Below are 25,791 nucleotides of genomic sequence, written 5' to 3'. Positions count from 1 at the left end.
AATTCTATTATTAGAAGCTCATGATTTGTACTACCAGTTATTGAAAAAGTGTATAAGATTTAGATAATTCTCTTGTTTAAACTGCCATATTAAATATTATTGGAATTGGATAGTATAGTTGGCTTACCTAGCGGGTTGGATTAGATGCCATCACGACTAGTGGATTTTTAGGTCGTGACAGTCCTCAATAGGGGCCACACCCACCTTGTCGCGAATAACCTCATTTCTAATCCTATCTAACCTGGTGTGCCCGCACATCCATCTCAACATCCTCATCTCTGCTATCTTTATCTTCTGGACATGAGCGACCTTGACTAGCCAGGACTCAGCCCATACAATATCGTTGGTCTGACCACCACTCTGTAGAACTTACTCTTAATTTTCGGTGGCACTTTCTTGTCACATAAAACACCGAAAGCGAGTCTCCATTTCATCTATACGGCCCCAATACAATATGTGACATCTTCATCGATCTCCCCATCTCCTGAATAATAGACCCAAGGTACTTAAAACTCACTGTTCTGAAAAAATAAAAATAACTTTAATAAGATATCCCTATAAGTTGGGTGACTATTTAACGAATTGATTCTAATATTTCTTTGTTTTGTATGTTGGAAAAGATTGACATATTTAAAATTATTTTATGTGACGTAGTGCTCGCTCAAAAAAGAAGTTTGTCTTTATCTGTCGTCCGTTTAACTTTAAAACCTGTTGTTATCACATGCGTCAAATGTCATACAAACACTGACCCTCTACCCAAAAAAGGACAAAAAAAGAAAAACAAGAGCTTATCCGAATGATGTGAAAGTACAGCAACAAGCAGAACCAAAGCTTCACAAAAATCAGCTTACAACCTAAACATGGCTTCCCCAACTTGATACTTTGCTTCTTTTCTTGTTTTTCCGGTACGTCCAATAGTATTACTCCTCTTTAATTACATACTAATTGATAGACTAAATGACTCTGTGTTTCTCTTAATCTTGATGGGCATTCATTAATTAATTTGTTGAACTTGGATTTTTGAGGTTTCTTTTATAAATGGAGCTTTATCTTTGTGTTTATGCAGTTTGACTAGCTATACTACTTAATTTCAGTTTACTTGTAATTATATACTCAGAAGATTTAAAACCCCCCATATACCTTTGAATTCATCATCTTAAAGGAGAAATTCCCTGCGCAAAACTCCCTCAGGAAATCGATTTTGAGGTTTGCATGAACTTCTGTTCGAATTATGTACATTAGGTGAAGAGTTTAATATATATGTGTAATTGACTTATAAAATATGAGTAATGTTGCTGCCATGTGACAAGGAGGTTATGGGTTCGAGCCGTGGAAAAAGTACAATAGACCCTTGTGGTCTGGCCCTTCCGCGGATCTCCCATAGAGCGGTAGCTTAATTGCACTGGGCTGCCCTTCACTCTCAGCAAGTTTACTTCGAAAAAGTCTTTGCACCTAAGAGTATATTGAAGGGGAGCATTGGAGCAACAGTAAAGTTGTCTCCGAGTGACCAATAGGGCACAAGTTCGAGCCGTGGAAGAAACCACTAATGCTTGCATTAGGTTAGGCTGTTTGTGTCACACCCCTCGGGTGTGGCCCTTCCAGGACCCCACGTCAATGCGGGATACTTTGTGCATCGGGCTGCCCTTTTATTATATTACTCATAGGCATGTTTCTTTTTCTGCATATTTGAAGGAAAGTGTAGCAAATATTACCAAATAAGAATTCTGTTTGTAAGCTGATACTTGAATCTGCAGGTTGTGCCGCATGTCATATTGTCTACAGCTTCAATTTGGCTTTTCAGTGGGCAAGATCTATGTTCAAGTAAGATATTTAAAGAAAATAGAATAAACCCCTGTGTTCCCTTTTCTCTTTCTTTTCCTTGGAATCATGTTTGATAAATTGATATATGTCTCCCGGACAATCCATTCAATTATTCTTGGTTAATTGGACTGCTAGTTGTTTTTGAAGATTAGTATGTTGTTACGACATTATGGATAGCAAGAAGCTGCAACTTAAGTCCATGATTATCAAAAGAAACATAGAATGATACATTATGGAGTCAAGATATGTTGTTGCTTTAGTGTAGTGAAGAAAATATAGCTACGAGGAGATCGTAATGATTGGTATCGTCTGCTAACATTCTTGAGTAGTCCATATCAGCACTTTGGTGCATCTTCATTGTCTCTATTATTTGAATGAAAAGTGCAGAACCTGAATACCTCTTGCTCACTTTTTCTCCGTGGTCGAAGAACTTTTGTTTCACAGTTTGACTTTGGCTTTAGATGGTAGGAGTAGTAGATAAGAGGGTCACATGGGGGGTCATAAGTTTGACTATTTTCTTTCAACAAGAGAATAACTGGTCAATCACTAATCAAATTGTGATCAATTAGGATTTTATTTTTAGGAGGGATCCGTAGACATAAGGGATCCAGTTATATGAAAGGATGTTTGCGAGCAAATATACTCATAGCATTTCCTTTTTGGGGAAATACACAGAAAAAGATTTCCTTTTCGAGAGGGGAACTACTTGGACCGTATCAGGCCTTCTAATCTTTTATATTCAGCTGAGTTCAAACCTAAGTTCCCGGTTAATCATGGTATATCTGGGGATTTTGAGGAAAGACTTTTGTTTGTTTGGGAGACCGGGGGGTGGGGGGGTTAAGATCTGATCCGCTATGGTTGGTCCAGTCTGCCATCTCCTCTTTAAAATACTTTTGTCTCAAGTACATTTGAAAGCTACTGAATGTTTAACATATTTCCAGTGAATACGAGCTCTTCGAGTGAGGAAAAAAGAAGCAACTTAGAAAGGAGTCTGACAAGTTTTACGCATCAAGAAAACAGTAACACGGCAACAGCACTTATCTAAAATGCTGGATCTTTGCATAGTTGATTTTGGTTTTACTGTTATGATGCACTCAGTTAAACCTTTCTTCATAATCGTGATACACAATTGTGTCTATCTATATTACGTGATGCTGGTGTATATGACATGGAGCCTCTTCTCTATCCATCACCTTTGTGGTGCTTCACTAGTATGCTATATTAGTGCCTGTTACATTCTGTTGGAACTAACAAATGGTTCGTTTTTCCACGAGGTAGTACTTGTAATGATACTTGTTATTAGAGGCTGGGAGGTTCATCAGTTGTTTCTGTTGATCTGCCAAAAGACGCTAAGTTACCAGGACCTTTTTGTGAAATAAGAGTAATTTTTGTTCATTGTCTGCATGCTTCTGATTATGAGGATTTGGTCGGTCAACATTACTTTTAATGTACTTCAATCAATTGTTAAGAGAGCATAATGACTTATTTAAAACTCCAGTTGACATGTTTTTGTTGTTTTAAACTGGAGTTCAATAGTTGCCCGAAATGATTTGTATTTGAATTAATTAGCCACGTCTATTGAATCTTAAACCTAAGCGCATGCATTACTTACTGTCACTGAAGAAAAGTGTGGTTCAAAGTTATGGCATCATATTGATCAAGAAAAAGAACCTTAGTCTGCATTTTGGAAATAAACCATGCCAAATTTTTACACCTAAGTATCAGCTTCTTCTCATTCGCATGAAAGAAAACTAATATAATAATTTGTTAAAAAAAGAATATAATAATTTGTTTATAACTCAATTGCTCCTTGTTTTTGTACCACCAGTGATGCTGAACCTTTGGCCTTCAAGAAAATGCACGAATTTTCTGCTACGGATGGCTTTGTAGAGATAACTGAATCCTTGGCAGACATGATAAAATTCATCGCTAATGAGCCCTCCATGGGTCTTTTCTACATTCAACATCATACTCAGAGTGCAGCTCCCAACCTTATCAATCTCAAGAACAATATTGAGGAAAAATCTCGTGAAGTGACTTTGCACACAGAAGATACAGAGGATTCTATCACCATGATCAGGTCGATGAAAGATTGTGGTGCCTCAATTACTAATGAGATGATTAAAGATCTGAGACATTCTCTAGCTGTTGTGTCGAAGAATAAGCAATTGAGAAAAGGGTTAATAAGGCAGTCCAGGTCAACTTTTCAGTTAGGGCGAACGAGTTCTTGGAGTCCTGCCACTTGGGGTCGAAGCACAGTTCCAGAATTTGATGGTGAGAGTGGTTATCTCTCAAATGTTTTCAGGTCAGAGGCGGATCTAGAATTTAAGGTTCTTATCACCGAGTCCATTGCACTCTTGAAATAATGGGTTCAAGATTTAATATTTGTTGAAATTTTAGTAAATTTCCACATATATATCTATACTATGTGTCAGAAGTACTCGATTTAGTTGAACCCAGTGAAATGAGCTCCATTGACTTCTGTTTCAGGTCAACGAAAGAAAAAGCTAATAGCTTCAAGTGGTCTCAATTAGAGTTCAAAGAATCTGATGCAACCTATACTGATGATGCACCATCAGCTGCAGCGACCGGATCTTTGTTCTCAGTTTCAGAGGCAAATGATGAAGAGTTGCCATTATCAAGTCCAACTAATAATGAGCTACAAGTGATGCAGGTGAATATAAGCATGTCCAATGATCAACTGCTCTCTTCGTCAGAAAAGTATGAAGAAGTTATGGCTGATAAAGAAGCAAAATTGGAGGAGTGGTTGGGAGGGATTGGTAATCGTAATGCAGGTCCCGGGGAAAACAAGCTTGGTTAAATTTCAACCTGAAATATACTTCTCTCACTAGGGAGAGCTTTGATCGTATCAAATATTCATTATCTTTGTACTAAAAAAATAAATGTTATAGAGAGATTTTAATAGTAAGGGAAACGGAAATGAAAGGCTCGAGTTTGATGGTCTTGAGATTTGATCATGCTTTTCAACAAGTAAATTTAAATGTGCATAAATATTACTCCCTCTGACTAAATTTATGTAATGCGGTTAGGATTTTGAGAGTTAAACAAGTTTTTCTTTGACCATGATTTTCACATATACTTATTAATTATTTTGAATTGTTAAGTATCGTGACTTATAGTACTTTTTATGTTGTTTTCAAATATGTAATTTTATTTAAAAAATATTTAGCGATTCTATGGCTGAATTCACGGTTAAAATTAAGAAGTTTGATTCTCGAAATTCGAGTTATATCACATAAATTTGAACGAATAGAGTATTAAGTTTTTCTTGATTGAACGTGCAAGAGTTCCTTCTGTATTGAGGATTGTGATCTCTTGAAATTTCATTTTAGGTACAAATAACAAATCCAACGTAGATTGCATGTTGTCCACTAAAATCAAAATGGCACCGTATCCAATTGGAGTTGCTAAACCATCTTTTTCTTTGTACTTGCATTATTGTTCAGCTAATTAGAATTCGTGGCATATAATACCCACTAAAAGAGAAGTTTTTCCTACCAGAATTATAAGCGAATAATCTTAGAAACCAATTTGTTTCAAATTAATCTTCATGTGTCATTTTTTATTTATTGATATTCTTAGGTGTCACTACAAACTATGGAAAGGAAAATGATAGAAAGTTTTTCTTCTGTGGCTTTCATTTGCTTGGATAAGAAAGTACAAGGGCGTGAATTATCGGTGTTAGGGATTCTTACGAGATGGATTGTTTTCTTCACTCAAATCCTAGCCATTATTTATTTTCCACTATAATGTCCAGAAAACGTATCTTTTCTACACCCTAATGGTAATTTATCAATATTAATTAATAGATTTTAGAAAAATATAGTAGAGTTCAAGTGAATAATTACCCAATGGATGAATTAACACCTTTCATGGGTAGAGTACTAGTCAATAATGATATTCCTGACACATATCGAATAAAAGAAAAGTAGAATAATGCATGAAAAATATTTGAAAGAAACAACATATATAATAAATATATGTTGAATACATAGACGACCCTTAAATTTATCAAAAACTTTTTATATAGACACTCTGACTCATGCCATAACTTATTAGCCTCAAGATCTCTGCTCAAAAGAGAAGAGGCGCAAACAAAACTAGAAGCTCACGAAACAAAAAACAATAGACACAAATGTAAACTAGTCAAGGGAGTGATCAAGATCCCCTTCAAAGGCCCATGGAGTCTCATTCCGAATCTCTGCCTCTTCCTCTGGGGTGAAGTCACTAGTGATATTGAAAATCTTTCGAACAGCTTCAGGCGTTTTGTTCTTAATCCTATTAGCCACCGCCTCAGCGCACAACTCAAGCAAACTGTTGATGTCAAGGAAATTTGCAGCTTCTAAGATTTTAAAGATAGTTTTGAAGCCAATGCTCACAAATTCCTTGTCGAAGTTCTCGATTTCTTCTTCATTTGAAGAAGTCGAGGAGTGCATCTTCAGGTAATCGATGATCTTGATCAGGGTTTCTGTGTCGACGTTTCTCAGTGGGATGACGCTGGAGGAGCATCCATCTTCAACCATGTTCTTGATTGTTACAGACTGGATGGCGATGGACTCTTCCAACTCAAACTCATCACCATTTGATGACTTCAGAGTCAAAAACTTTTTCTCTGTGGTCGATGATGCTGGCTCTACCATTGTTTAAGTTTTGTGTCCGCGGTTAAGTGCTTGTTCTACCATTCAATTATATATGAATCAGACGGGTAGGTTCTAATAAATGATTTTAAATACCAAATCAGATTATTATATATCGAATCTAATTATTATCTCTTGATTTCGAAGGTTATTTAATTCAACTATAAAGAATTAAATTACTTCCTACGTTTCATTTTGTGGACAATCTAGCTTTAAATAAGAATTTTAAAAAAAAAAAAATATTTATCAGTAGCTTCAAATCTAGCTTTATATCATATGAATATGACTTTATAGTAGATTATTTATTTTTTATATATTTTAATCCGAACTTTGTGATGGATTCTAATGAGTGAAATTATATAATTTTTGACAAAAGAGGACCGTTGACTTGGATATTATCTCTTGATATTTCAATTTTAGCTATTCAATAAAGAAATTACTTCCTAAATTACTAGTTCTTATGTTAGTGCTTACCTGGATTGCACGTTTAAATATTGTTAGAAGACTGAATTTGCTTGTTACCCTTTATATTTATAAGATTTTTTTATAAAAAAAATTGACTTGTGTTGTATATTAATTATCGTTGTGGAAGAAAATACTATACTCCCTCTGTTTCAATTTATGTGAACCCATTTGACTGCGCACGAAGTTTAAGAAAAGAGAGAAGACTTTTGAACTTGTGGTGTCAAATGAGGCACACATATTTTGTGTGGCTATAAATCATTGCATAAAGGTAAATTATTTCCAAATAAGGAAAAGGGTCATTCTTTTTGGCACGGACTAAAAAGAAAATAGGTTCACATAAACTAAAACGGAGGGAGTAGCAAAGTTTGTTTCATACTGTAAACATTATAGTCTTTTCGCTTGAAGGTGTTTGATTGGATACGAAATTTAAGAATTATTTTTATTGGGACGTATAAAAGGTATCTGCCAAACACGCAAGCACATAATGGCCAAGCATGGAAGAGAAAGTCTTACCTTCTTCAATTGATTAACAAGAATATATATACAAGTTAAGTAGTAAACATTAGTCCTAACAAATATGGAAAACTAGTCCTAACAAATATAGAAAAGGAAAATTCTCCTAGTCCTAAACATACATTATATTTACTATCCATATATATACCCATACACACACGCACACACACGCTTTAAAACCCCCCCTCCCCGACCTTGCGCAAGAGAGTAACACACTGAGATTTTCCTAATGCCTTCGTAAAGATATCTGTCAATTGCTCATGTGAAGGCATAAAGCTAGTACGAATATTTCCATTGTCAATCTCGTCAGGAATAAAATGATAATCCACTTCAATGTGTTTGGTTCTTTCATGAAAGACTGGATCTTTGCTCCGTGCAATGCTGCTTGACTGGCACAATAAAGATGAACAAAGGAAGTGTAAGTCACTCCCAAACTAGACAAAATTTCCTTCAACCATTTCACCTTACAGATTGTCATTTCCATAGAATGATATTCAGCCTCTGCAGATGATCGAGAGACGGTATATTGCTTCTTAGTCTTCCTAAGATATGGGTGAGTCACCCAATAAGATAAACCAACCTGTGAGCGAGCGTCGAGTCAAGGGACAACCAGCTCAATCAGAATCACACCATCCATAGAGACGTAGATCATGTTTGCTTTTTAACAAAATACCTTGTCCTGGATTCCCTTTCAAGTAGCGAACGGCCCGTAAAGCTGCATCTCAATGCTTCTCTTTTGGTTGCTACATGAACTGAGATAAAATATGAACATTGTAAGACATTTCTGATCGAGTGAAACACAGATAATAGGTCGGTCTATCAAACGACGATAACGCTCAGGGTCATCAAGCGCCCGTCCACCCGCCAATACCACCCGATGATTTTGTTCCAACGGCACTCCCACAGGCTTAGCACCTAATAACCCAACCACTGAGATAATATCCAAGGCATATTTTCGTTGGCTCAAAAAGATGCCTTCTGAACTTTTGGAGACTTCCACTCCCAAAAAATATTTCAATCTACCCGAATCCTTCATGTGAAAGCATTTGACATGATAGGTTTTGTACTCACGGATAGCCTCGGGCTCATTGCATAGATAATCAGATCATCAACATACACAAGGACATTCACTAGAACTTCACCCTTTTTCAGAGTAAAAATAGAGTAATCAGAGTATGAATGCTTGAACCTGTAGTCCTCCAAGGCAGCCAACAACTTAGCAAACCAACACCTCGATGTTTGCTTTAACCCATAAAGTGACTTTCGAAGTCTGCACACTTTTTCCTAGACTTGCAACTCAAAACCCAGGAGGCAATTTCATGTATAGCTCCTCCTAAAGATCTCTATGCAGAAAGGCATTATGTATATCCATTTGATGTAACTCCCAATCCTTTGCCACTGCTATAGCCAAAAATATGCGGATAGTCAGCATCTTTGCCACTGGGGCAAACATTTCATTAAAGGCGATCCCCTCTACCTGATGATTCTCGAGAATAACTAGTCAGGCCTTGTGTCGCACAGTTGTTCCATTAGAGTTGTACTTTATCTTGCAAATTCACCTGCAACCGAGAGCCTTTTTGTTAGAAGGCAGATTCTCTATTACCATGTTCCATTATTCTCCAGTGCATGTATTTCTAATCTCATTGCTTCTTTCCACTTGCCATCTTTAACGTCCTCAGAGAAATGAGCCGGTTCATGTGGTGCAGTGATTGCTACAAGAAAAGCAGTTTGTTGTACAGAGAATTTATCGCAATTCACATATTGTGTGAAAGGATAAGGCATACCTGAGTGATGATGTGAAGTGTATGGAGGATAATATAGACTCAATTTCTGGACAACATTAGTAACATAATCACGATTGATGTGTATTTTTGGCAGTATCCGCATCCCAACTGCTCCTCCTATATTATCTTATCTTCCTCAGTTTCTCCCCTACCTCCTGGTGAATATTTTCTTCTATCTCGACTTCGCGGTGATCCTCCACATCAAGCTCGTCTTCACGAGCTTGGACCGAGTCACTGCCCCCCTCGCTTAAGACTCCTCATTCTTTCCTAGTACCTCTACATGCATTTCATTACTTTCGTCTCTGCTAGTGTTATGTGTTGATGAAGCGAAAGGACATTCTGTTTCATAGAAATCAACATCTCGTGAAACAAAATATTCTTTCTTCTCTAAGTGATACGCCTTCCAACCCTTCTTTCCATAAGGTTATCCCACAAAGACATACCTACGACTTCTACTTAAAAGTTTATCACGCTTTTGTATAGGGTAAAATCGGCTCCTATTAAATGCTCGAATGATAGAGTGACACATGGAACCGGAAGGGGGGGGTAGACGGAAGATGAAGCGAACAAAAACCAAGTCCGAGGACAACAACTTCGGTTGGCATCGGGTAGACCCCGAAGGGAACATTATCAACGAGAGCAAACAAATATTTATCATCAGATGACATTCAACGAAGAATATTCCTCAGTATTAAATACGCATCCATTACAGAGAATTTTGGCATTCATGATCTATCGTTACATATTCATCAATCGCCCCCATTATTGTCATTTAAGATGGGCTTGATCCCAGGACCTTATTCCTTAGGTATAGCTATAAATTGTGACTTCAACAACATTGTAACACACGAAAATTATGACAAACTTATGCTACACACTATTCCAAGCTGAATAATACTTTATTTTCTGTCTTATGTTATTCTTATTGTTGCCTCCGAAAGCCTTGCTCCCAGAACCAAGTTGTCTGCTATTTTATCTCAATTTCAACGCTAAGTCTTACATTTTATTTAATTTATTTATCAGTTTGGGATCAAATCGATTCGCTTGTCTATAAAATACGGTATAAATTGAACTGTAATGTTTTATGGGTAAACAGTTTAGCGCCCACCATGGGGTTTAAACAGTTGCGCAATTGAGTTGATCCTTGCATCTATTACTAACCTATTTTATCCTTTGTTTCTTAGCAAAAATCGTAAAAAAATTTCAGCTAACGATGTCAACATCGCACACTACGTTGAGACTTAAGAAAATCTGCCTTGACACGAGGATTCGATCAGTGAAACCCGCAATGAGGAGGACGTAGCAACGCCAGTCCATGGCGGACGTTATCCCCGACATGTACGGGAGGCGACTCCTGACGATGCTGAGGACGAGCAGGTTGCGGAAACAGTGAGGATCTTGAACAAAAGGCCATCATGGGCCATCTCTCAAGGCAAGACCTGGCCATGGCAGAACTAAGGCAAGCATTGTGAGGTGCTTCCAACAACGCGAATGGAAGAGGCCATGTTCCTTCCGGTGTTCCCAGAAATCAAACAGCACAAATGGTTGATAACAATACCCCGAGGGGTGAGATCGGCTTAGATGGGTTCGGGAGCATCGACAGCGGATCTGGTAACGACAACAACAACGATCCCTTCAAAAGCAAGCTCATGCGGTTCATGAGGGAAATGAACGAGCGGATGGACTAGAACGCAAAAGAATTCCATGCTCGAATGAAACAAATTCTGGGCGCACCACCAGTGCTGAAGGGCCCGGTTTCAAAGAAGCACCAGAATTAATTTCGAAACGGTTCAAAATGATAGACGTACCGAAATATGATGGAACTTCTACTCTTAAGAGCACATCACCACCTATAAGACGGCGGTGCAAGGAAACGACTTGGCTCAACATGAGATTGAGTCAGTCCTGCTGAAGAAGTTCAGAGAAACCCTCACGAAAGGGGCCCTAACATGGTACTCACTCTTACCCGAACACTCAATAAATTCCCTTGAGATGCTCGCAGATTCTTTCATTAAGGCCCATGTCGGGGCTAGGAAGTTTCAGGCCCGGAAGGCAAGACATATTCAGAATTTCGCAAGGATTAGTCCAAGTTACTGTGTGAGTTCCTTGATCAGGTTTCACAAAGAATGAATGCTATTACCGGCCGTGCCAGATGAATGGGCAGCTGAGGCATTCACTAAAGGGCTGAACCCAAGGAGTTCAGACGTTTCCCAGAAACTGAAGAAAAGCCTGCTCGATTTCCAGGCAACTACATCGGTGGATGTCAATAACCGTTATGAATCAAAGATAAGAATTGAAGATGATCAGCTCGGGTTCCCGGCATCAACTAAGGGTCGTGATCGAGAAAAGAACAAGGATAAATCGGAGGACGATTTTGATGCAGATCGACGATCTTTTAAGGGCCAGTTTTTGCCCTATGAAAGGGCTGAAGGACGCGGTAACAAAGGGTTCCGGCCGGTTGATATATTCACTCCCGATAGAAGAACTGACCGCGCCCGGAATAATAGGTCATTGCAAGACAAAGAGGTATTGGGTTCCTGGGATTCCACCTATCCTAGGTTGTCAGAATATAATTCAATGTCAGCATAGTGGAACTGGTATCGGCAATGAAAAACATCAAGGAAGCATGGTTCCCGAGGCCAATGAGGTCCGATTCCACCAGAGGGATCCTAATTTATGGTGCGAATATCATGGGACTAATGGCCACCAGACTGGGACTGCCCACATCTGCTTGAGGATGTAGCAACGCCATTGAAAAACGACCATCTCAGAGAATTCTTAAGAGACTGGCTAAGAATAATTACGGCCGCAACCGGGATAACACAGAATCCTCGAAGTCAGGGGAAGACCCTCCCCAACTAACCATCAACATGATTTTTGGGGGGAATGAGATCAACGGTGTAACCCTTTCAGCAGCAAAAAGACAAAGGTATCGGTGACTCATAGCAAGAGACTCCGGGAAGTCACGGAGGACGACATCACATTCACAGACGCGGATGGACATCTACTGCCGCACAACGATGTCCTGGTAATTTCTCTTAACATTTTAGATTTCAAGATTAAGCGTGTTTTGGTTGACCCAGGAAGTTCAGCCAACATTATTCAATGGAGAGTGCTGGAACAAGCCAAGCCAATCAGAAGCATCGTTTCGGCAACAAAACTCCTTGTCGGGTTCAATTTAGCAAGTGTGACAACCCGGGGGGGGGGGGGGGTAATCTTGCTGCCCACGAATGCTAAAGGGTTCATAAAGACTACCTTATTTGAAGTAGTAGACAACGACATGGGCTACAACATAATTCTTGGCAGACCATGGCTACACGAGATGAAGGCCGTACCATCAATATATTACCAACTTCTAAAATTCATAACTCCAGAGGGAATCAAACAAATAAGAGGAGATAAACTGGTGGCAAGAGAGATGAACCCGGTCTCGGTTTCCAGTAGTAAAGGGAAGGAACACGCAGCATAACAATTACAGGAACTGATGCCTGCTCCCGAACCAAACGAAGATGTCAAAGGGGAGGAGCCGTCAGAATCCCACCAGGTACCAAGATATTTCCAGGTACCAGAAGAAACGGACACGACCAAGTCCACGACGGAAGAGCTCGAACAAGTGGCATTGTTCAAAAAGTTTCTAGAGAGGAAGTTTCACTTGGGGACAGGACTAAACTCCGAGCTTAGCTCAAGATTTATTGAATTTCTTAAAACTAACGTTGATTGTTTTTCATGGTCGCACACGGATATGTCAGGTATCCTAATAGAGGTGGCCGTGCACAAGCTAAGCCTGGACCCAAGCATCCCACCAGTAAGGCAAAAGAAGCTCTTGATTGGAGAGGTCAGAAACAGGTTGTTAAAGAAGAGGTAACTCGATTGCTCGACATCGGTTCAATTCGGGAGGTAAAGTATCCCGACTGGCTAGCTAACGTAATAGTAGTTCCAAAAAGAACAATAAATTTCATATGTGCGTAGATTATAAGGATTTGAATAAGGCATGCCCAAAAGACTCGTTCCACTGCCAAACATTGATCAAATGATTGATGCAACGGCAGGACACGAGTTGATGAGTTTCCTCGATGCCTATTCCGGGTACAACCAAATTAAGATGAACTTGAAGGATCAGGAAAAAACTTCGTCCATAATGAACTTTGACACATATTGCTAAAATGTGATGCCCTTCGGGCTTAAATATGTCGGAGGCACTTATCAGAGGCTCGTAAACAAAATGTTCGAAAAGAAAATAGGGAAAACAATGGAAGTGTACATAGATGATATGCTGGTTAAGTCTTTGAATGCAGGTGACCATTTGAAACACCTCCAGGAAACCTTCGATATCCTAAAAAAGCACAACATGAAGCTTAACCCCAAAAAGTGTGCGTTCGGAGTCAGCTCCAGTAAAATTTTTGGGTTTCCTAGTGTTATAAACGGGGATCGAAGTCAATCCTGACAAGATTAAAGCCGTCGAGGACATTCCAGACCAACTGAAAAACGTGTAAAAAGTTCAAAGGCTAACCGGAAGACTGGCCGCTCTAAGCAGGTTCATTTTTCGGTCTTCGAAAAAATGTCATCACTTCTTCTCACTTCTGAAGAAGAAAAACAACTTCGAATGGACTCCAGAATGCTAAAAGGCTCTGAAAGACCTAAAATGGTATCTATCAAGCCTGGGATGATGAAGGTACGCAATCTCCTATCTATTACGTTAGCAAAATCTTATCGAGAGCGTAAACTCGTTATACACACCTCGAAAAATTGGCCTTAGCTCTCGTAGTCACCGCTCGAAAGCTTAGGCCTTATTTTTAGTGCCTCCCGATAGTCGTGGTGACAACTTTTCCCCTATGGAATTTCCTTCTAAAACCTGAGTTGTCAGGTCGACTGGCCAAATGGGCAGTTGAAATTAGTGAATTTGATATTGAATATAGGCCAGGACTGCGATCTGATCACAAGTTTTGGCCGATTTCGGGGCTGGTTTTAGTCTCGGGCTACTGCCTTTTGCCACAAAAAGAAGTGGTGATGGTGTTGGAAACGACATCAGGAGTTTGGACCTCGTTCATAGACGGAGCTTCCAAAATGAAAGGGTCCAGTTTCGGGGTGGTCTTAATCACGCCCTCGTGAGAAGTCTTGAGGCAGGCCATAAAAATTGTTCCCTTGACTAATAATGAAGCCGTGTATGAGTCTTTGATTCCAGGACTTGAACTGGCCCAGGGACTAGACTCAGAGGTCATTGAAATCAAATGAGATTCCCAACTAGTGGTAAATCAAGTATATGGAATCTTTGACACTAAAGAGGAGCGCATGCAGCAATATGTGGTTAAGGTTCAATCTTTGCTCGCGCGGTTCAGGGATGGTTGATCACCCATATTCCAAGAGAAGAAAATGCAGAAGCGGATGCATTGGCCAATTTGGGATCGTCCATGGAAATGAAGGGTTCAAATTCCGATACCATCGTTTAGTCATGCATTTGGTACTGGATGTAGACGATTATTATGAAGTAAATACAACCAACCTAGTCTGGGACTGCAGGAATGATATCATCGACTACCTTGAGCATGACAAGATGCCCGAAGACCCGAAGGCATCTCGAGCACTCCGCACCAAAGCAGCTCGTTATAGCTTCTGGGGAGGACAGTTATAAAGAAGGTCGTTCCAAGGCCCGTAGGCCCGATGCTTAGGAGCCTCCGACGCTAATTAGGTCATGAGATAAGTTGACGAAGGAATTTGCGGGAATCATTCAGGTGTAGATTCTTTGGTGGTAAAATTAGTTAGGGCAGGATACTACTGGCCTCGTATGGAACAACACGCTAAGGCATTCGTTCAGAAATATGACAAGTGTCAATGCCATGCACTGTTAGTGCACTAACCGGCAGAACTGCTGCATTCGGTACTATCTCCATGGACATTCATGAAATGGGGGATGGCCGCTGCTATCGGCTCCCAGGAAGGTAAGATTTCTTTTAGTTTCAAGTGATTACTTCACTTAGTGGGTTGAAGCAGGTCCTTACCAGAAAATCAGCGAGCGCGAAGTGGTCGATTTCCTATGGGAAAACATAATTTGAGGTTCGGTATACCGAAAGATATTTGCTGGGATAACGGGCCACAGTTCATAGGCTCAAAGGTCACAAAATTCCTTTAAGACTTGAAAATTAAAAGAATCACATCTTCGCCATAGCACCCGAGCGTAAATGGGCAGGAATCAACCAATAAGGTGATTATTCAAAACCTCAAAAAAAGGTTGGAAGCAGCTAAAGGAAAGTGGACTGAAGAGTTACCGGGAATGTTGTGAGCATACCAAACGACGGTCAAATCAAGCATGGGAGAGACAACTTTCACTCTCGTATACAGTGCATAAGCTCTGATCCCGGTGGAAGTAGGAGAATCGACCTTGCGGTACTTCCGGATGCACGAAGAAACAACCAACGAAGCATTGCTTGTCAAATTGGAGCTGTTTGACGAACACATGGACTTGGCGCACATAAGGATGGTGGCCAAGAAACAAAGAATGGAAAGGTACGATAACCGAAGGGCCAATCTCCGTTATTTCAAAGTGGGAGACTTGGTTTTGAGGAAAGTGTATCAAATCACACGAGAGCTCAACGCAGGAAAGCTGGGCCCAACATGGGAAAGTCCCTACAAGTTTCAGCTGTCATCAAAAAGGGATCATACAAACTAGAATACCAAGATGGAGTCAAATTGCCGAGTAACTGGAATGTGACTCACCTCAAAAGGTATTACTGTTGACGGGCATCGCTTGTACTGAAAGTATGTGCTGCACTCTTTTTCCCTTCGGCCAGTTTTTGTCCCAAATGGGTTTTTTTGGCAAGGTTTTTAACGAGGTAGCAATGGGAAGCATACTACAAAGGAAATGTCATCAGTAGAGATAAAACCTTTAAATGACAAGGCATTGAAATAACAAACCACTGCGGGATGGTTAGATAATCTTTGGCTCGATGACAAATTCCTAATGGGAAGCAAAACTTGCCATCGGACCAAAGGCTATTCAACCGTTTGTGAATGCTCTTTCCTACAAGCCACTAGGGGGTGGTTAGATAATCTTTCGCTCGATAGCAAAGTTCCTAAGGGGAAATGAGCTTGCTATCAAACCAAAGATTATTCAACCATTCACTTTCCTCAAAGGAGCAAGACTTTCAGTGTTCCAATTCGCATTCTTCGTATTCGAACACGGGGGGGGGGGGGGATAGTATGAGTATACGGCAACCTGATTGCCATGAAAATCGAGAATACGAGATACGAGACCCGGAAACAAAAATGTCTCATGGGGACCGGGGACTGCACAGCCAACCCGTAGAAATAATTTGTACAAATTAGCCACATGTAATGGAAATTTCTTTTCTTTCAGCAAAACGAATGCTTATGTACTTTTGTATATAGAAGGAATAAAATAAATTCCTTTTATTTTTATCTTGTTTCTTGTCCAAACAATGAATTGATTTTATCATTTGAAAGTTAACCAAGTACTTCAAATGCTAGTGCCGGAATGAACAAGACACGTCCTCTTCAAGAGCACCGCAAACATAAGAGGGCCCTCTCTTATGAAACCCTCACAGTAAAGGGTTGGTTCCGGAAGAGTTTATGCCCGGAACCCAAATCCTATCGGGGAAAATGCACCCGACACCCTGCATAATTCGATGAAAAAAGAATAAACTTTGCGCAATGCTTAAGAAAAGAACACTTTTATTTATCAAACGTGCCAAGCAGCACAAGTACAAAGTACAAAAGAAAAAAAACAAAGGAAAAAAAAGCAAAAAGCTAAACTACGTTGCCACCAAAACTCGGGGGAAGAGAAACATCAGCGCCTCAGGGAGAAGTAGGCGGATCTGCCACAGACTCAGGATCTTGGCCTTCACCGTTATTTCTTTAAGTTCTTCCTCGATTCTTGAGAACTCAGAACCGGAACTAGAAGAGTCAGTTGTATCAGGCTGAGCTGGGAGGCACCCTCGAGCAGTTAACTCTAGCACTCGGGCCTTGGCGATCTCATCGTCAATATTAATGACGTCCGCTTTGGACTCTTCCAAGGTTTTCCTCCTCATATGAAACATAGAGTGTGTTTTTTCGATGATGAGGGAATCCCCTCGGTGCTGAAGTTCTAATTTAAGACGATCAACCTCGGTCAAAAGGCCATCCCGCTTGGATCTCGTGGCGCGAAGGCTAAGATCAAGATAGCGGATAGTGGTTATATGAACCATATTATGTTCCATGAACTTCTTATACCTATCCTCCATCTGGGCACGCTTCTCTTCGGCAGCAGCAGCCTCTTCCGCCTTGGAATTCAAGGCTGCCTCCAAGTTATTCACTCACTCAATGAAGGCAGTCTCGCGCTCGGCAGCAGCAAGTACGACATCTTGAACTTCAGACCACTTAGCCTTAACTTCTTGGAATTGAACATTTATTTGAGAAGCTTCTTGACCGAGGGCCACTACCTCCTGCTCGCTAAGCTACAGCCAGTCCTCGAATCACTCGCTTCAACAGCCTTCGCTTCTAATATCGAGAGGCGTGTGGTGAGTTGGTCCCTCTCAGCCAACAGTTGGTCCCGCTCGGACTTAAGCCCTTTTTTTATCGAGGATCAATTTTTGAAGGCCCTCAGAAGCAAGGAAGTTGGGTTGCAAAGCAAAAACCCAATTTAGAAACCCTGTCATAGCAAGTCAAGAAGAAACAAGCAGTAAAGAGAATAAGTACAATACCGCTGCCGTATTGTGCGTGGCGTTATTTATCATACACCTCCCAAAAGAGAGTGTATTTTCTTCTTATTTTTCTATGATGCCAGCGGCTTCAGATAATTGGCAAGTTCCACCAGTCGGGACAGCAGATGGTACTCCGAGGATACCGAGAGGGAGACACTCCTCCTCCTCTAGGGATCTACAAAGGGGGCGATTAGTTGTGCCCCAAATTCCCGTGGTCAGGAGACTGGGGATGAGGGACAACCTCCTCTCGGGTGTTTGCGGCCGTTGGGGGAGATGTAGTAGTTGCTGGTGATGAAGGTATGGCCGGTGTGGAAGGAGATGAAGCTGATGGTGTTGCAGGTTGAGAAGCAGCTGCGGTAGAGGCAGTGTTGTTTATGGGTTGCTCACACATCAAAGGCGGAAGAGGCCCGGTACTCAGCCTCATAGTATCGGGAGCAATGATTAGGACCGAAAAAGGAGAATTAGCATTCTCCACTAAGTCAAATTCTCCCGGAGCGCTCGGGCATCGTCCTCGGTTAGGGTTCTAAGCTCTTCAGATGAGCATTCTGTTGAGCTGATGAAAATCGTTGTCTCCTTTCAAGGGAAGCCTCTTCTTCACTAGCTTCCCCATCATCATCAATAACCACAGTGGCTGTGGATGGCTAGGGCGCGACTTTCTTCACTTTCTTATTTTTACCCTTGGCCGAGGAAGAACGCCGCCTTTTTGGTTGCTTGTTCTCTAGTTGGGGACTCCGAGAAGAAGAACCTGCAACAGAAGCAGTCCCGAGAGCACATGTTCGGGTGGAAGCCTCCTACAACAACCCCGTAGTCTCTGCGAGGATCGACCAAAACATCCTCCTCAGGGACGGAGACAGAACCTTGAGGGAGACCTGAATCAAACAAAAAGGTAGGGTTAACCAGTTTTCTTATGTACAAAGATGAAATAGTGATGTCCAGAATCTTCTGAACCCACCAATCTAGGCCTTCAACCCTTGGAGGTGTCCACCGATTTGCTAAAATAATGAATGAAGAAAGGTTAACAATGACATGAAGCAACCTATATCTTTGGAGAAAGAGATACGTTCTAAACTTACGTGCACGAGTCCTGGATTCGAGGAAAGACAGAATTGTAGCCGGGATGATGTCCCTGGTGGCAATGACGACAAACCATTCCATCCACCCACGGTCGTTGTCGTCATCCATGCTGGTGAGCAAAGTATGGTGGCCATGCTTGCTAAAATTTAAAACTCCCCTACGAAAAATCTTGAGGGAGTAGAGGTTCATCATATGAGCCAAGGTGAGGTCCTCCTTTGTTTCCTGGCACAGCCGCCGCAGACAGGCCACTATTCGCCACGCCGAAGGGCCCACCTGTGCCAAATAAACCTGGTACCGGTGGCACAACTCCAAAATCACGGGGTCAAGTCCCGCGCTCAAAAAGAACACACCCAAAGTGAAGGTGTACGTGTAAACGTACGTGAAGCCCTTCTTAGTGAAGGTTACTCGTACCACCAGATCGGGAGCAATGATGTTTAGGTCGTGGCAATCACAGTCCTCCTTTACAGCAGGAATACTGGAAGGGCGAATAGAAGAAAGAAATTTGCTAACAGCCCAGGTGCGAGGGTTTGAAGTAGGAAACTTCTCTTCGAAGTCCTTGGCTGTGTTGAGATGTTTGGGGATGATGGTACTTACCGCAGGAGGGTTAGCATGAATATCGACCTCTTTGTCATTGCTCCTCTTCGAGCCCCCACAGAAGAGAAGACCGGAGTTCTTGGAAGAATTAGTGAAAGAAGCCATAATTAACAGAAGGTGATAAGCATTTTTTAAGGAAGGTTAAAGAAAGATGAATGCAGAAAAGAATTGAATGCAAAGAAGATCAGAGAGTTTATGAAACTGTTAAGTGTAAAAGAAGAAGAAAGAGGCGTATAAGTAAAGGAATATGCGGCTAAATTCGTGTCCACGATTACCTCGAGAACCGGATAAAATATTGCTAGATCGTGGAGTAACACGTGTTCGGAGTATTAAATGCGAGGAGACGTGCGTCTTATCAAACGTCAGAAACTTTTCAAAAAGGTTCAGAAAATTTCCCGCCAAGAAAGAAATCTTCACCAACTTCTCGGTGACACAAAGATGTGCCACTGAAAAATAGGGGGACTATCTGTATAGGGTAAAAGCGGCTCATATTAAATGCTCGAATGATAGAGTGACACGTGGAAACGGGGGGCATATGGAAGATGAAACGACTGAAAACCCAGGACCGAGGACAACAACTTTGGTAGGCATCCGGTAGACCCCGAATGGAACATTATCAACGAGAGCAAATAAATATTTGTCACCAGATAACATTTAATGAAGAATATTCCTCAGTATTAAATATGCATCCGTTATAGAGAATTTTGGCATTCATGACCTGCCATTACATATTAATCAATGGCCCCAATTATTGTCATTTAAGAGGGACTTGATCCTAGGACCTTGTTCCCTAGGTATAGCTATAAATAGTGACTTCAACAACCAATGCAACACATGAAAATTCTAACAAACTTATGCTACACACTATTCCAAGCTGAATAATACTTTATTTTCTATCTAACGTTATTCTTATTGATGCATCCGAAAGCCTTGCTCCCGAAACCAACCTGTCTGCTATTTTATCTCAATTTCCACGCTAAGTCTTGCATTTTATTTAATTTATTTATCATTTTAGGATCAAATCGATTCGCTTGTCTATAAACCACGCTATAAATTCAATTGTACCATTTTACGGGTAAACACCTTTCTCCCTAAGCTTCAAGCATAACATAGCAAACCAAATAATCGAACATGTCCACTCAGGCACTCGACTATATAATAATTCATACGGTGTCTTTCCATGCAGGATTGAAGACGGAGTTCGATTAATTAACTGACAAGCCGTCAAAATACATTCCCCCAAAAATCAATGGACAAGTTACCTTGAAAGCGCAAGGCTCGGGCAACAGTCAAGACATGACGATTCTTTCTTTCTACTGATTCCCTTGGGGTGTTCCTGTGCACAAAATTTGAAAGACAATCCCACGTTCAAGAAAATAATTTCTCGTACATATAAACTGTGTTCCATAATTTCTAGTACCTGTAAACCCTGTTGTTATCACGTGGTCAAATCTCATACAAACACTGACCTTTACACAAAAAAGGACAAAAAAAATAAGAACAAGAACTTATCCGAATGATGTGAAAGTAGAGCAACAAGCAGAACCAAAGCTTCACAAAAATCAGCTTACTATCTAAACATGGCTTCCCAAGTTGATACTTTGGTTCTTTTCTTGTTTGTCCGGTAAGTCTAATAAAAGTAAATTTTACTCCTCTTTAAGAGTCAATTACTCAAATGGTCACTCAACTATCTCAAATTATCTCCTAAAGTCACTTTTCTATAGTTTGTAACAACAAAGTCGCTGAACTATGTCTATTGCACTCAAAAAATCACTCAACTAGGTTTTCCAAATTTTGGATTGCCACCTATTTTACCCTCTAAATTATAAATATTTATCTTCTTTTATTTTTTTTAAACTTTTTAATATTATAGTTTTCCCTTTTTAATTTATATTATGGACTTACCTATAGAATAAATAAATATTATTTATAAATTAAAAAATAAAAAGTATTTAAGCATCTATAATACTGGAATAATAAAATAATAATCATAGTAAAAGAATTAATTAGAATAATTTGTTTGTAATAATAATTTTAGTATAACAACAAAAATTTAAAATTTTTTTTACACAATTCAAAATGAAAGAAAATAAAGGTTGTAAAAAATATATTCCATGCACGTAATATAAAAATAGTTATTTAAATAAAAGTATTTTTATAATATAGATTATATATTCTTGAAAATTATGCTAAATTTTTTTATTTTATTCCATGCTCGACTTAACATAGCATATTTTACCCTATACAGATAGTCCCCCTGCTTTCCGGCGATATAACTTTGTGTTGTCGAAAAGTTGGTAGAAACATAATAATATAATTGAGCATAATTTTCACGAATATATAATGTATATTATAAAAATACCTTTATTTAAATAATTATTTTATATTACGTGCATGAAATATATATTTTACAATCTTTATTTTCTTTCACTCTGAATTGTGTAAATAAATTTTGAATTTTTGTTGTTTACTAAAATTATTATTACTAACAAATTATTCTAATTAATTTTTTTACTATGCTCATTATTTTGTTATTCCAGCATTGTATATGCTTAAATACTTTCTATTTTTATAATTTATAAATAGTATTTATTTATTCTATTGGTAAGTCCATATTATAAATAAAAAGGGGAAATCATAACATTAAAAAGTTTAGAAAAATAAAAAGAAGATAAATGTTTATAATTTAGAGGGTAAAATAGGTATTTGGTAATCCAAAATCTGAAAAATCTAGTTGAGTGACCTTCTGAGTGCAATAGGCATAGTTCAGTGACTTTGTTGTCACAAACGAAAGTAAAGTGACTTTAGGATATAATTTGGGATAGTTGAGTGACTATGTGAGTAATTGTCACGACCCTAAAATCGAACCGGTCGTGATGGTGCCTATCGTGAAACTATGCCAGCTAACACAAATCCCAAATCAAACTATTAATTCATAAACGATAGTTTTTAAACTATTAATTGGCAATATCTCATAACAGGGGTCTAAATAACCAGTGCGGAAGAAAATAATAGAAGCCCGACATCGGGGTGTCACAAGTCACGAGCAACTACAAGATCTGTCTAAGTACAATAAAGGCTATCATAGTCCGGGAATAAAAATACTAAGAACAGTCTGAGTAAGGTAAGAAGGAGAAGTGCAGGGCTGCGAAGGCCAAGCAGCTACCTTGCCGACTGTCACGACACGAATTTCCCACCGTCGGGACCGTGATGGCGCCTAACATTGTACTCGCTAGGCAAGCCAACGTTTTAGAATATCCTACCTTTTTCCTTTATCTTTCAAATATTTAAGACTTAACAAAATAAACCAGTGAAACAAATGCGGAAGAAAATAATTTAAAAGCGTAACTTTACACAATAATGAAAACCAAAGTAACATCCACCCAGAACTGGTGTCAAAATCTCACGGACCATCTAAGAATACTACAAATAATAGTCTGAACAAAAAGTTTACATCTGTCTTGAAAGTAGTTAAAACAGAAAATGAAATGGGATAGAAGGGGACGCCAAGGCCTGCGTACGCCTGCAGGACTACCTCGGGTCTCCACTGGACTGAAGGCAACAACCTCGAACTACGGTCCGTATAGTCCAGCACTTGGATCTGCACAAAAAGTGCAGAGTATAGTATCAGTACAACCGACCCCATGTACTGGTAAGTGCCGAGCCTAACCTCGACGAAGTAGTGACGAGGCTACGACGGGGCATAACAATATATAAATATAATCTGCAACAGTTTATAATAACAGAGCAGAGGTATAGAATGAAAAAAAATAACCGGAACTTGCATTAAAGAAACAGAGGACTCAACCATTCTACTAGTATCCAGCTATAACCAATCCTTAGGGAGTTTTCAATATCTCAGTAATAGACTTCAATAGAAATAAATGCCAAAAATCATAACTGATGCGGCGTGCATCCCGATCACACCATATAAACAATAACAATATCAATATTCCAACCATAACAGTATCAATATTCTCCCTTATTCCTCCTTGTTGCGGCGTGCAACCCGATCCCACCTGTCCTCCCTTATTACTCCTCAACACATATCACCCTTATTCCTCCTGTTGCGGTGCGCAACCCGATCCCACCTGTCCACCCTTATTACTCCTTGTTGCGGCGTGCAACCCGATCCTACCAGACAATCACAATTCTCCCTTATTCCTCCTGTTGCAGCGTGCAACCCGATCCCAACATATGTATTTATCAACACCAATCACGAAGAATAAATACAAGGTGTTTCACAAGTTAACTCAATTTCCACAATTCTTATACTTCAAACTACACTATGGAATATCGCTACGATTATGAAACTTCACTCATGAAAACAAATCAGCAAGACCAGCCAACGTGCACCATAAGGCACCAATGAATCCATATAAGCCAATGGGGTAATAAAATGAAGCTACGAAATCAATAATACCTCAACGGGAACATCAACAATTAACATGAAACAATTAAATAATTCAATAAATAGAACAACAGTTAACATGAAGCAATTAGACATGGAAACATTTATGATCAAGTAGCAATTAAGGCATGGAAACAGTTTAAGCAGGTAGCAAATAAGACAAGAAATAGTATAATAGGAAACAGAGAAGGGAAACAAACTAAAAATGAAAATTTGGTGGCGCATAGGTACTCGTCACCACACCTATACGTCACACACATGAAATTTCACTTAGCACATACGTCGGAGATTCCTATTCCCTCAAGTCAAGGTTAGACCAAACACTTACCTCAAGCCAACGGACAATTCAACACTCAACCACAGCTTTACGTCTCGATTCCACCACCAATTCACTCGTATCTAGCCATAATTAATTTAATAACATCAATAAATGCTAATTAAACCAATTCTAATGCATGAATATGGATTTCCCAATGTTTTCCCCAAAAAGTCAAAACCCGACCCCGGGTCTGCTTGGTCAAAACTCAAAGTTCGGACCAAAACCCGATTACCCATTCACCCACGAACTCAAATATACAATTAGTTTTAAAATCCGACCTCAAATTGAGGTCCAAATCCCCATTGAAAATCCTAATTTCTACCCAAGAACACCCAATTTCCCATGAAAACCCCTAGATTTTGGAGTGAAATCATGTAAAAAGATGAATTAGAATGAAGAAGATGAGTTAGAAATCACTTACTTATGATTTGGAGAAGTTTGGGTCTTTGAAAAATCGCCTAGGGATGTTTAGGGTTTGAGAGAATTGAATAATGATGAAAATCCCGTCTGTAATCTCATTTAACAGGTCGCAGTTATCGCAATTGCGATCAGGGGTTCGTAATTGCGAACCCTTTGAATTACTGCTGCCTTCGCATTTGCAATGAATATGTCGCATTTGCGACATAAGAGCCTTCGCAATTCCGGCCAGAAGTTTGCATTTGCGACATTATTGTCGCATTTCCCAGGCCTGTTCACTTTGCAATTGCGAAGCCTGATCTCGCAATTGCGAGATCAGAGGCCTGTGCAAAAATACCAGATGCATCAGCTGAGTTCCTAAGTTCTAATCGCTCCGTGGCCTATCCAAAACTCACCCGAGCCCTTGGGGCTCCAAACCAAACATGCACGCAAGTCTAGAAATATCATAAGGACTTGCTCGTGCGGTCAAATCATCAAAATAACATCAACAACTACGAATTTAGCCTCAAATTCATGAAATTCTTAAGAACATTGAAATTTTCCATTTTCTCAACTAAGGGTCCGATTTCTACTTCAACTCCGATTCTTACCAAATTTCACAGATTCGACTTAATTATTATTTTAAACTTGTACCGGGCTCCGAAACCACAATACGGGCCCGATACCATCAAGATCACACACCATTTCATTTCCAAAAATCCTTATATTTTCCAGCAAATAATTTTTCTTTAAAAATTCTTTTCTCGGGCTAGGGACCTCGGAATTAGATTCCGGGTATACGCCCAAGTCCCATATTTTACTACGGACCCTACGGGACCGTCAAATCACGGATCTAGGTCCGTTTACCAAAAATATTGACCGAAGTGAACTTTAATCAATTTTAAAGGCCAAATTCAAAATTTTTCTTAAATTTCACATAAAAGCTTTCCGGAAACGCGCTCAAACTGCGCATGCAAATCGAGGTGGGACAAAAGGAGGTTTTTAAGGCCTCGGAACACAGATTTGACTTCTAAAATAAGAGATGACCTTTTGGGCATCACAC

The 25,791-nt window shown here is 39.7% G+C and overlaps 2 protein-coding genes and 1 pseudogene across 3 annotated transcripts; 2 read left to right on the top strand and 1 right to left on the bottom strand.

Annotated features, from left to right (window-relative positions):
* The first annotated feature begins 741 nt into the window (after positions 1-741).
* LOC109242682 lies at positions 742-4,817 on the top strand. 2 transcript variants are annotated; one of them, XM_019409524.1, is made up of 4 exons: positions 742-905; positions 1,783-1,821; positions 3,650-4,126; positions 4,312-4,817. In XM_019409524.1, exons 2-4 carry the CDS (start codon positions 1,814-1,816, stop codon positions 4,640-4,642), a joined length of 816 nt encoding a protein of 271 aa, XP_019265069.1. In that variant the 5' UTR covers positions 742-905; positions 1,783-1,813; the 3' UTR covers positions 4,643-4,817. The 2 variants fall into 2 exon arrangements, with proteins under 2 accessions (XP_019265069.1, XP_019265068.1); XM_019409523.1 differs by having other exon boundaries at positions 743-905; positions 1,755-1,821.
* A 1,167-nt stretch (positions 4,818-5,984) lies between these two features.
* Positions 5,985-6,482, bottom strand: LOC109242674 (SKP1-like protein 11). Its single transcript, XM_019409515.1, has one exon. It carries the CDS (start codon positions 6,480-6,482, stop codon positions 5,985-5,987), a length of 498 nt encoding a protein of 165 aa, XP_019265060.1.
* A 14,700-nt stretch (positions 6,483-21,182) lies between these two features.
* LOC109242673 overlaps positions 21,183-25,791 on the top strand; it is a 36,520-nt pseudogene continuing 31,911 nt past the window's right edge.

This window comes from Nicotiana attenuata, unplaced genomic scaffold, assembly GCF_001879085.1.
Source record: "Nicotiana attenuata strain UT unplaced genomic scaffold, NIATTr2, whole genome shotgun sequence".
Lineage (NCBI taxonomy): Eukaryota > Viridiplantae > Streptophyta > Magnoliopsida > Solanales > Solanaceae > Nicotiana > Nicotiana attenuata.
This window is presented reverse-complemented; position numbering and strand designations above follow the sequence as displayed.

What these genes read in the sequence shown, in the direction of transcription:
- LOC109242682 (XM_019409524.1), top strand. An exon ending in TATCTCTCAAATGTTTTCAG is followed by an intron (nt 4,127 to 4,311) that starts GTCAGAGGCGGA and finishes CTTCTGTTTCAG; the next exon opens with GTCAACGAAAGAAAAAGCTA.
- LOC109242674 (XM_019409515.1), bottom strand. Translation starts at nt 6,482, where the DNA reads ATGGTAGAGCCAGCATCATCGACCACAGAGAAAAAGTTTTTGACTCTG.